Source organism: Herpailurus yagouaroundi, unplaced genomic scaffold (assembly GCF_014898765.1).
Source record: "Herpailurus yagouaroundi ecotype Mexico unplaced genomic scaffold, PumYag 67793, whole genome shotgun sequence".
Taxonomy (NCBI): Eukaryota; Metazoa; Chordata; class Mammalia; order Carnivora; family Felidae; genus Herpailurus; species Herpailurus yagouaroundi.
Window position 1 is genome coordinate 25,251,483 of NW_024420586.1, and position 11,774 is coordinate 25,263,256.

At 52.9% G+C, this 11,774-nt stretch overlaps 1 protein-coding gene across 1 annotated transcript; it reads left to right on the plus strand.

Moving 5' to 3' along the window:
• The first annotated feature begins 610 nt into the window (after positions 1 to 610).
• On the plus strand, positions 611 to 7,375 carry GATA1 (GATA binding protein 1). Its single transcript, XM_040468790.1, has 6 exons — positions 611 to 708; positions 4,329 to 4,565; positions 5,073 to 5,450; positions 5,553 to 5,698; positions 6,262 to 6,387; positions 6,853 to 7,375. The coding sequence occupies exons 2-6, from the start codon at positions 4,346 to 4,348 to the stop codon at positions 7,222 to 7,224; spliced, it is 1,242 nt and encodes a 413-aa protein (XP_040324724.1). The 5' UTR covers positions 611 to 708; positions 4,329 to 4,345; the 3' UTR covers positions 7,225 to 7,375.
• Positions 7,376 to 11,774: the final 4,399 nt, after the last annotated feature.

Below are 11,774 nucleotides of genomic sequence, written 5' to 3' on the forward strand. Positions count from 1 at the left end.
CTGATAAGACTTATCTGCTGCCCCAGGGCAGGCCGGAGCTGGCGTAAGCCCCAGTGGGGCACTGAGTGTGCCCCTGCCTCCTGCCAGTCCTGGCTTGGGCTGGCCCCCAGGCTGAGCCTGGGTTGTCAAGATGTCCCATGGCCTCTGGTTCAAACCCCACCGAACATCTCTGAGCCTCATTCTTCTTGACTGCAAAATGGGTACAATCACATCCTTCCTCTCCCTGTGGCCAGGAAGATTCACATACATAAGGGCCAAACCTGAACCTGACCTAGCACACAGTAGGAACTTTGTACAGTCATAAAACTGTACAGTCATAGGCTTAGTACAGTCATAAAACTGTATCTGCTATTGTCACTTTATCTTGGCTTTAGCCCGCCTTTGTTTGGCTGGACACTGTAGTCCATGGGAGCCCAAGTTGAACAGGGTCCAAGAATCCACAGGGTGGGCAGATGGGGCACAAGAAGGCCCCACTGCCCAAGAGGTGCCCCACCAGCAAGGAACCCGCCCCCTCCCCTCGTCCGCTCCACCCACTGGGGCACCAGCCACTCCCTGGGGAGGAGGGAGGAGGGAGAGGGGAGGGAGGGAGGGAGGGAGGGAAGGAGGAAGGGAGCCTCAAAGGCCAAGGCTAGCCAGGACACCCCCCGGAATCACACTGAACTCGCCACATCCCCAAAGCGGCTGAACCCTCCGCACCAACCAGCCCAGGTCAGTCTCAGCACCCCCCCCCCCCCGAGAGCCCCCAGCAAGGCAAACCCCAGGCCTGCTATCCCTCACCTCAAGGCTATTCCTCCAGCCTACTCTAGGCTCCCCAATCTACCGCTGGTCCCCAAAGTGTCTACCACCCCTGAAACCCTTCACAGCTCCTTAAAACCACCTCTGTCTTTCCAAGCCCCCATCTCTACCCTGAACCCACTCCCCAAAACCCACCTCCTTCTGCCCTGACTCCCATCCTCTCCTTCCAAGATATCTGTTCCCCTGATGCCTTAATTCTGCTCCCCATACCCCATCTCTTATCCCCCAAATCCTATCTCTGCCCTGAATCTGCTTTTCACTCATCTGGAGTTGTTTCTATCTCTGAGTTCTCCCCCAAAGCTCACTTGTGCTCCCCCATGTCTGTCTCTGCTCCCTATGCCCTTGTCCGCTCCCCATCCTGTTTTCTGCTCCAAATTCTCCAGTCCCCTGAACCCTAACTCCATCCTCTTATCCCCATCTGTGCCTCTCAAACCCCGTATTTGTTCTGTGTGACTTCTCTGATTCCCCCGAACCACTACTCTCCGCCAACCCCTGGCCTGCACACCAAAATGTCTGTCACTCCAAACACCAAGTCTACTCCCCTAAGTCTTTTCTGCCAAATAAATCCTCATGCCTAGCTTCCCTAAACCCCAATCCCAACCCCAAAATATGTCTCTGGCCCTCCCAGATCTCCTCTGGCCCCAAATGTTTCTCCACTACAATTCCATCCTGGTTCTTAAACTCCTCCTCTGCTTCCATAACCCATCTCTATCAGACATATTCTGCCTGTCCAAGCCCATCTCTGACCACTAAACTCCATCTCTGCTCCAGCGAAACCCACGGAATTCCCAAACTTGTCCATGACCCTCAGAATCCATCTTTGACCCCCAAACTACATCCTAACTTCTCAACTTCATCTGAGTCTCAAGCTTCACCTCAGATTCCCAATCTTGTCTCTGCTTTTCTAACCAATTTCTGATCTCACAATGTGACCTTTCCAATTTGTCTCTCCTCCTCAAACCCCATATCTGCTTTCCCCAAACTCTATAGCTATACCCCCAACCTCTCCCTGACTCAACCCCCTATCTGACTCTCAAATTTTACCACAAAGCCTCCCAAGACTCATCTGCCCCCAGACCCCATCTCTGTTCCCTTCAGTCCCAAGAGACCCTCCTTTGAGGGCTCGGATAGGGATGTTACCTGGGGTGAGGGGCTGGGCCAAGGGAGAGGTGAGGGTGCCAGCCTGCTGCCTGCTGCCCGTTGGGGCAGCACTTACTCTAGTGGGGCAGCTGATAAGGAGCTTTCATATCCCCCAGCCTCGAGATAAACTTTATCTCTGTCCGGAGAGTGATAACTGGGGAGGGCGGGCTGGGCCCCTGCCACAGGAGGGGTGGGCAGCCCTGGACCCGCCAAGGTGCTAGGTGCAGTGACGTGGCACAGTGGGGCTGGAGGTCATAGGGCTGGGGGGTGAGGTGAGGATGAGGGGGGATAAAGGAACAGTGGTGACAGAGATGAAAAGAGCAAGAGACAGGTAGACAGAGAAGGAAGGGAGAAAGAGAGAGACATGGGGAGAAAAAGAGACAAAGAAAAAGAGCAAGAGACAGACATGAAGAAAAAGAAAGGAGAAACAGAGAAAGAGATGTTCAAAGGAAGAGACAGAGATGGAAGGAAAACAAAGGAGACCCAGGGGAAGAAAAAGAGCAAGACAGGAACGGAGAAGGAAAGATACTCACAGACAGAAAGAACCACAGAGAGTCAGAGAGGAAAGAGATGGCAACTGAGAAGAGGCAAGATACCTTCTTCAGGCAGTCAGCGGGGATCCTGGCGCCTAGAAGTTAGTGGTAGACACAACTACAGGCTAATCTATTTGCCAGTACAACCCCCACTGCTGAGCCCAACCTTTAGCATGTTCACACAGCAGGTCACATAGGCCGGGTGTCTGAAGATGGCCTTCTACTCTATCTCCGTCATTCCACCCCAAGGACAGGGAAACTGAGGCTTTCAGAACCATGGGGGCAAGTCAGGGGCAGGGGTAGGTTTTCTGGCTCCTCACCTGGGCTGTGTGGAGTGGGGTATGGGCAAAGATGTGGGACTAGTAAGACAGACGTGGAAATAAGGCCAGAGGGCTGAGAGAGTGAAAGCAAGAGTGAGATCAAGAAAGGGAAAGAGGAAGGAGACAAGCAGAAAGAGACAGAGTGGGAGAGAAGCAGAGACATTCAGAGACTGACTAGAGAGGGAAGGAAAAGAGAAACAGAAGAAGATAAAAGACACAGAGATAAAGATGGAGAGAGACAACCAGAAACAGAGACATGGAAGTAGAGAGAGAGGGAAGGAAAACATCATATGTTTACAAAAGCACAGAAAGAAAGAGGGCAAGATACATCATGGTAGCATAGAAAGATGGGAGAGAAATCTAGAGGGCCAGGCTGGACAAGAGAGAGCGTCACCAGGAAAGAGACACGGGGACATAGATATGCACACAGGGAAGGACAGAGACCAAGCCGCCATCTCACAGGTCTTAGCTGGGCCCCTGTCACCACCTCCTATCTGGCAGATGGGGAAACTGAGCACTGGGGCTGGTGGGGACTGAAAGAACCCGAAAGCAGAACTATGGCAGACCTCCCCAGGGCAGAGGGTACAAGTAGGGGGAACACCTCCCACCTGTCCCCCTCCTCAGAGGAAGCCAGTGGCCTTGGGGTGATTTCAAAAGTTGGGCGGGGATGGCAGAGATAAGCAGTGGGGGGTACTGACCCCCCCATGGCAGGGAGGAACTGAGGGGGCCCTCTGTCTGCAGACCCAACGGAGGTTAGGGAGGGAGGAGTCAAGCCGGAAACCATGGGTTTCTGAGAAAGTCAGAAGATGCAACAGATAGGGATGAAGTTGGGGAGCACAGAAGGGTGAACCCCAAGGTCCTAGGGGTGACAAGCTGTTCAAGGGACTCTGGTTCTGCACCCCAGTCCACCCCACCCAGACTCTTCTAGAGGGGAAGGAGACAGAGAGGATGGTGGCAGGGGGAAAGAGGAGTAGGAGGGGAGAAAATGAGGCAAGGAGAAAGAGAGGAACAGAGAGGAAGAGAAGAAGGATGAAGGAAAAGGAGGAAAAGAGAGAGGAGGAAGGAGAGAGGCAGGAGGGAAAGAGAAAATAAGGAGGGGCGGAGAGGTAGAAAGGGGAAGAGGAGGAGGTGGGGGCTGAGGAAGGAGGAAGGAGAGGAGGAGGGGGAAGAGACAGAAGTAGAGAAGAGAAGTGGGACCAGGGAGAGGGGGTGAGGGGAAGGGAGAGGAGGGGGAGGCAGGAGTGGGAAAAGAAGGAAGAGGGGGAAGAGGAGAGGAGAAAGAAGGGAAATTGTGGGAAAAGGGAAGAGAAGAGATGGGACGAAGGAGAGAGAAGAAAGGGAAGAGGAAGGAGGGAAGACAGAGGGGAAGAAGGAAGGAGGAGATGATGGAGGGAAGGACGGAGACAGATGTGGGCCAGGGAGGAAGACAGGAGGGCTATGAAGATTGAGGGAATCGAACAGGAAGGGGAGAAAGGAGGTAAGGAGGAGTGGGAAGGGAGGGAGAATTTTGCAGTCTGAAGAGCCCCTCCTGTTCTCACAGGACAAACCCAAGGCCCCATGGAGTTCCCTGGCCTAGGGGCCCTGGGGACCTCCGAGTCCCTGCCCCAATTTGTGGACCCTGCCTTGGTATCCTCGCCACCAGAGTCGGGGGTCTTCTTCCCCTCTGGGCCTGAGGGCTTGGATGCAGCTGCCTCCTCCACTGCCCCCAGCACCGCCACCCCCGCGGCTGCAGCACTGGCCTACTACAGGGATGCTGAGGCCTACCGGCACTCCCCAGGTAACTCCTTTGGGTGGCTGTCTTAGCACTGGCTCCATGCTGTCTGGGCTGCCATGGTGACCCTTAGCTGGGGCAGAATCCCACTAGGAGGTCATCTTGAAAATAGCTGGAAACCTTCACATGGATGAGCTAACCACTTCCCCCAGCTAGGTCCAGGCCAGGGAATGCCAATGCTCCCCATCTCCTGTCTTGGGGTAGCCATGTTGGAAAGCAATGCTAGAAGCAGGCTGTGGTAGCCCTAGTTGTCAAGTGATCCCCGGGGCTCCAAATCCCAACAGTCACCCTCAAAGCCCATTTGGAAATAGGTGGAGGCTACTGCAGCTGTCAAAGTGACCAGGGGGGCTCAGGACCCAGGAGTTACCCAATGGCCAGCAGCTGTTCTGGTTGCCTGTGGGAAGATTGGAAACTTGGCCACTATGTTGGGGTTCTTGGGCACCACTGCATCCTGACAGCAGGATGGCTTCAGACTGATCCCTCCTTCCTTCCCATACCCACCCTCCACGACAGTCTTTCAGGTGTACCCACTGCTCAACTGTATGGAGGGGATCCCAGGCGGCTCACCATACGCTGGCTGGACCTATGGCAAGACTGGGCTCTACCCTGCCTCAACTGTGTGCCCCACCCGCGAGGACTCCCCTCCCCAGGCCACAGAAGACCCAGAAGGCAAAGGTGGCAGCAGCTTCCTGGAGACCTTAAAGACAGAGCGGCTAAGTCCAGACCTCTTGACGCTGGGGCCTGCACTGCCTTCATCAATCCCTGTCCCCAGCAGTGCCTATGGGGGTCCTGACTTTTCCAGTACCTTCTTCTCTCCCACCGGGAGCCCCCTCAATCCAGCGGCCTATTCCTCTCCCAAGCTTCGTGGAACGCTGCCCTTGCCCCCCTGTGGTGAGATCTCCAAAAAGGGAGAGGGAGGATGAGGTAGGGCAGCATGCAAAGCAAAGTTGGGCTGAGCCTGGGATCCCCCATCCCCTTTGTCCACCCCATCAGAGGCCAGGGAGTGTGTGAACTGCGGAGCAACAGCCACTCCACTGTGGCGGCGGGACAGGACGGGCCACTACCTATGCAATGCCTGTGGCCTCTATCACAAGATGAATGGACAGAACAGGCCCCTCATCCGGCCCAAGAAGCGCCTGGTAAGACCCCAGGCCTGTCTGCCTCCACCTAGGAACTGTTGTTCTCACCCTGTGCAGGGATCCCTGTCCTCATGCTCTATGAGAATCCATAGACCCCATCCCTTCCCCATCCATACAGGAACCCAGCTTTGCATAGGAATGCCTATCCTCAACCTACCTTCATAGGCTACATGCAGGAACCCTATCCTCTCCCTGCACGGCAGTGTTTTCGTCCTTGGCTTCACACTGGAATCACCTTAGGATGCTCTGAACCACAGGGGCCTGGGCACTCCCCTAGACGTATCTATTTCATTGGTCAGGGGTGCTGCCTGGGCATCAGGTTTTCAACTCCCCAAGTGATTCCAATGTATGGCCAAAGTTGGCCATCACTGATGGAGTCTCACCCCCAATATCCCCTATTCTGGTCGGGAAGCCCCGCTCTTGCCCCGTTCAGAACCCACAGTCATCACCCTGCAAGTACATCTGTTCTCACCCTGCACAGGAAGCCCAGCCTTCAACCTGACCCTTACCTCTTGGGTCCTCCACCCCGCAGTGGGTTGATCCTCATATTCTCTCTCCCCCAGATTGTCAGCAAACGGGCAGGTACCCAGTGCACCAACTGCCAGACAACCACCACGACACTGTGGCGAAGAAATGCCAGTGGGGACCCTGTGTGCAATGCTTGCGGCCTCTACTACAAGCTACACCAGGTTCGCCCTGCCCTGCCCTGCCCCTCAGAGCCTCCCTCCTCCCTGCTCCTGTTCCACCCCCACCTTTGCTTCCCCTCATAACCTTCTCTCTTTTCTTTTCTCCCCCCTCCTTCCTTCTCTATTCCCCTCCTCCTTGGTCCTCATCCCTCCCTGTTCCATTTCTTCATCTCCTCACTCCCTTCCACTCCCTCCTGTCCCTCCTTTATCTCCCTCTTCCTCCTCCCCAGCCATCAGCTGCCACTCCCCTGCCTTGTAGCTCCATCAACCCCAGAGGTTTCCCAAGCCCAGGGCTTCACAACCTTGGGGTTTCTTAGGACAATACCTGCACCACACCAGGGTCATGCTTCCCTAGTACTTGAACCAATTCTCTATCCTTAAAGAAGTGCGGTAGAGATGGCCTCCCTTGTCAAGACACAGAGGCAAAGATGTGGAGTTGGGAAACATCCATGGCCTCCCTTTTGGCAGGTGAACCGACCACTGACCATGCGGAAGGATGGTATTCAGACTCGAAACCGCAAGGCATCTGGAAAAGGGAAAAAGAAACGAGGGTCAAGTCTGGGAGGTACTGGAGCAGCTGAAGGACCAGCTGGTGGCTTCATGGTGGTGGCTGGGGGCAGCGGTAGTGGGAATTGTGGGGAGGTGGCCTCAGGCTTGACACTGGGCCCACCCAGTACTGCCCATCTCTACCAGGGCCTGGGCCCTGTGGTGCTGTCAGGGCCTGTCAGCCACCTCATGCCTTTCCCGGGACCACTGCTGGGTTCGCCCACAGGCTCCTTCCCCACAGGCCCTGTCCCTCCTACCACCACCACCACTGTGGTGGCCCCACTCAGCTCATGAGGACACAGATCATGGGCTTGGGGCAGAGGTGGTGTCCCTCTCCTATGTAGCCAGCAGTCTGTACAACCCAACCCTCTGGGCCCCAAGACGTCCCCCAGCCTGGACCTTCAAAGCTTTTGTAAAATAAAACCACTGGAGTCCTAAAACTGGAGATGTGAGTCTGTGTGGGACTGAATAAAGGGCAATGGTAGATAGGGTGCATGGCACTGTCTGGGAGTCTTTGATGACAGTGTAGGGCTACAATGTATGGCCATGTGAGGCTGAGGCAACATATGTGACACTTCACGACGGTGCGTTATGATGTGCTGTTGTAAATAGTGTATAGGAAACTTTGTGTGACAGCTTCTGGGTTGTGAGATGGTCACACACCACGGCATGAGATGCAGTGTGTGACCAAGGGGGTGAGGCTTTGCAATATGGTGTGCATGACACCAGGTGACAGAGAGAGGCAGGGCACAGGTGACTGCATGAAAGGATGTGGAAGTGCATGTGTGATGGCAAATGCAGAAGAAACATGTGGTGGTGTGCTGGTGTGACTGTGCACCGCTGTGATCTTTGAGACAGTGTGATGGCACACGTAGGGGGCATAGAACGTGATCGAGAGGCGCCTGGGTGGCTCAGTCAGTTAAGTGTCTGACTCCTGATTTTGGCTCGGGTCATGATCTCACAGTTTGTGAGTTCCAGCAGAATCGGGCTCTGCGCTGACAGTGAGGGATCCTTTTTCTCCTTCTCTCTCTGCCCCTCCAAAGCTTGTTCTCTCTCTCTCTCAAAAATAAATAAACTTAAAAAAAGAGAACTTGAGGGGCGCCTGGGTGGCACAGTCGGTTAAGCGTCCGACTTCAGCCAGGTCACGATCTCGTGGTCCGTGAGTTTGAGCCCCGCGTCGGGCTCTGGGCTGATGGCTCGGAGCCTGGAGCCTGTTTCCAATTCTGTGTCTCCCTCTCTCTCTGCCCCTCCTCCGTTCATGCTCTGTCTCTCTCTGTCCCAAAAATAAATAAACGTTGAAAAAAAAATTAAAAAAAAAAGAGAACTTGATTGATAAACACTTTTGGAATGTTGAACAAAGACTGTGTGGTGGGGTGTGGTGGCATAACAATGTGATGATGAAGGTCCACAGGGCAGGGTATCTCTGTGGGCCTGGTAAGTATTCCTACGCAAGTCTCTGTGTGTGTGAGCATATATCATGTGGTATGTGCCATATCACAGTGTCTCTGAGTGCCTGACGATGTAAGCAGCTCTGTGTATACTTGTTCACGGAAGTATTGACATGTATGGTTTCAGTTGGTCTAAATGATGGACCCCCTTCCAGAGAACAAAAGGCATGTGCAGGACAGGAAAGGGGGAGGGCTGGGGCTGGAATGGTAGCTGGCAAGAAGGTCAGATGGCCAGTGCAGGACCATGGGGTTGTCCGTGGGCCTTCCCTGTCATTCATCTGTTATCTCTCTCGGCCCAGCTCGGCCTGCAGCTCTGTGGGAAATGGAAGAGAAGGAGAAGGGAAGATTAGGAGAACAAAATAGCATCTGGGGGTGAATATTTAGACCCCATAGGTGGGGGAGCTCCCCGTAGTGCCAACTCCCTCTCTAACACACCTACTCACCTGGGTGAATGGCTCTGCCCAGAGTGGGATCTGTTCTTCCAAAAAGGAGACCCTTACATAGGAACATGCGCTGAGTTGGGTGGCATCCTAAGCCAGAGAGGTTAAGTGGCTCGTTTGAGGCCACACAACTGGTGACACGGGGCCAAAGCCAGGCTCTGAGTCTTAGTGTCCATACTCCCCAGCAGCTCCTGACAGCAAGCAGCACCACTTGCTGAGTGTTTGTGTGGGTCGGGCAATGGCTGGGAGGCTTCAGTTGCTTTAGTTCATGAACGCCTGCAAAAAAATGCTCCAAAGAAAGGATACTTATTTTACATTTTCATTTTACTAATGAAAAAGTAAGGCTCAGAACTGGAGTAACTCCACCTGACCACACTGAGTTTAAGGAGTGGATTTTGGATGGGGCCGCTTCCCCTGATGTGAGTCTTGCTCACACTTAACTGGCCTCTCTCTCCCTCTCATCACTCACTCCTCAATATACTCAGCTGAATTTGCTTTTGGGCTGCTTCTCTTTATGGCTTTCTCCTAGAGCCCCAGAGAAAAGGGCTGCAAGGAGCGGGGGTGGGGGGGGGGGGGCACATGTCCTAAACACAGTAGGGAGTAAGCAGTTGTCCTTAGAACAGCACTTATTTAGCTAGTCGCCATGCCAGCCCACTGCGGAATCACAGCAGGCTATGCTCATTACAGGGGCTGTCCAGAACTGCCCTGGCCTTATAAAAGCCTCCTGCCTGCCTGGTCACCCCATAGAACCTCAGCCCTGTCACCTTGTAGGAGCCCCTGTCCTTGTCTTGAACGGAAACCCCTTTCAGAACCTGTGCTGGAAATGTGCCTGCTCCCACCTTGTTCAGGAGCCCCAGTCCTCAGCTCCTAGAAGAATGGCTGCCCTAGTCTGATACTCTAAGGGAACTCTTTCTCTATTTAGCAACAGGAAACCCATCCTGACCCTGGATAGGAATATCAGCCCTCACCTTGAATAGGAGGAAACCCCGTCCTCCCATGGCACAGGAACCTCTGACTTAACCCTAGTTAGGAATCTGTGAACTCATACTGTAAGGAAGCCCTTTTACCATCTCTTTAGAAACACCTGTCCTGACCCTCTTCACTAGCCTCGACCTCTCTATAGGAATCCTGCCTTGACCTTGCACAGGACACCTCTGTCTTCACACTGTATTGGAGCCTAGCCCTCCAGATAACATTTTAGAAATGCTTCAATCACAATAAAATCTAGTTCTGAAAAGGTTTTTTTTTTTTTTAATTTTTATTCTTGAGAGAGAAAGAGGATGAGTAGGAAAGGGGAACAGAGAGAGGGGGACAGAGGATCCAAAGCAGGCTCTGTACTGACAGCAGAGAGCCCGATGCCGGGCTCAAACTCACAAACCATGAGATCATGACCCGAGCCAAAGTTGGACACTTCACCGACTAAGCCACCTAGGCTTAGTAATAAAAGGCGCCCCAATAAAATCTGGTTCTGAACCCCTACCTGGCTCTCTTTGCAGAAATTCCATCTTCTGGGGCGCCTGGGTGGCACAGTCGGTTAGGCGTCCGACTTCAGCCAGGTCACGATCTCGCGGTCCGTGAGTTCGAGCCCCGCGTCGGGCTCTGGGCTGATGGCTCAGAGCCTGGAACCTGTTTCCGATTCTGTGTCTCCCTCTCTCTCTGCCCCTCCCCCGTTCATGCTCTGTCTCTTTCTGTCCCAAAAATAAATAAACGTTGAAAAAAAAATTAAAAAAAAAAAAAGAAATTCCATCTTCAACCTCTCCAGGAACTGACTGAATATATGATCTCTTGCCTCCATTGTTGACAATGAGCGCCCCCACCCCCATGTCACTCTACACAATTCCTGATCTCACAAGAACCCATGTTCCCACTCTTAACATGAACTTTAGTCTTGAACTTACATAGAAATCGCCTTCCTTAAAAAAAAAAAAAAAAATCCTTTCCTGACCCTCTACTTCAAGCCCAGACCTCATCTTCTACAGGTACCTATAGCCTCACCTGGCACAGGACCCCCCCCCCAACACACACACACACTGTACAGGGCTTCCTATCCTTAACATGTGTTAGCTCCACAGCCCTGACCCTCTACAGGAAGCCTTGCCTACAACTATACTGGAACCCTCTGACTGGACTCTATAGAAAACCTTTTCCTATCAATAGAAACCCATAACTCGACTCACAGGAACCTCTAACCTTGCTTTCTGGAAATACTCTCTTGACCCCGAACAGGAAGCCCTGATGTGACCCTGACAGCCTTGGCCCTGGCCTTGCCCTGGAAGTCCCACCCTCACCCAGTACAGGAACCACTATTCTGACTGTGGCTACTACACTGGACATTGCAGCTCTTTGGGGTTTATAGAATCCTGTAGCAGGCACTGCTATTGGCTCATCAAACCTGTTTTCCTAACCTCATTCACTTTTCTGACCTCCTTTATGGTTAGATGTGGACATGTGACAGAGTTCTGATCAATGGCATATGGGCAATGATATACACCTCTTCCAGGCCTGGCCCATAAAAACCTCTCATGGAATCCCCCACTCTCTCTCCTTCCCCATATACCAGTTGAATGGTGAGAACCCCAAAGACTCAGAGGAGAGCAGAGCCACAAAATGGAAGCTACCTGAGTCCCTGAATGACCAGTAATAAATATTCACATTGGACTTTGTACGAGCAAGAAATAAACATTTATTTGTTAATCCTCTAAAATTCTGGGTTTGTTACAGGAGCTAGCATAATTTAGCCCTATTGATAACAATTTCTTGATTGAATCTAGACACGAACACCTGTTCCTATGGTCTACATTAACACAGCTCTGAACCTGTACAGAAACACCTGTGCTGACCCTGATCTGGACCACCTGGTCTCTTTGTAGCACACTGTCATAATGCAGTTTAAGGAGTACCATCCTGAACTTGTACGGGATCCTCCAGTCTGGAGCTCGCCAGAAACAACTGTCTT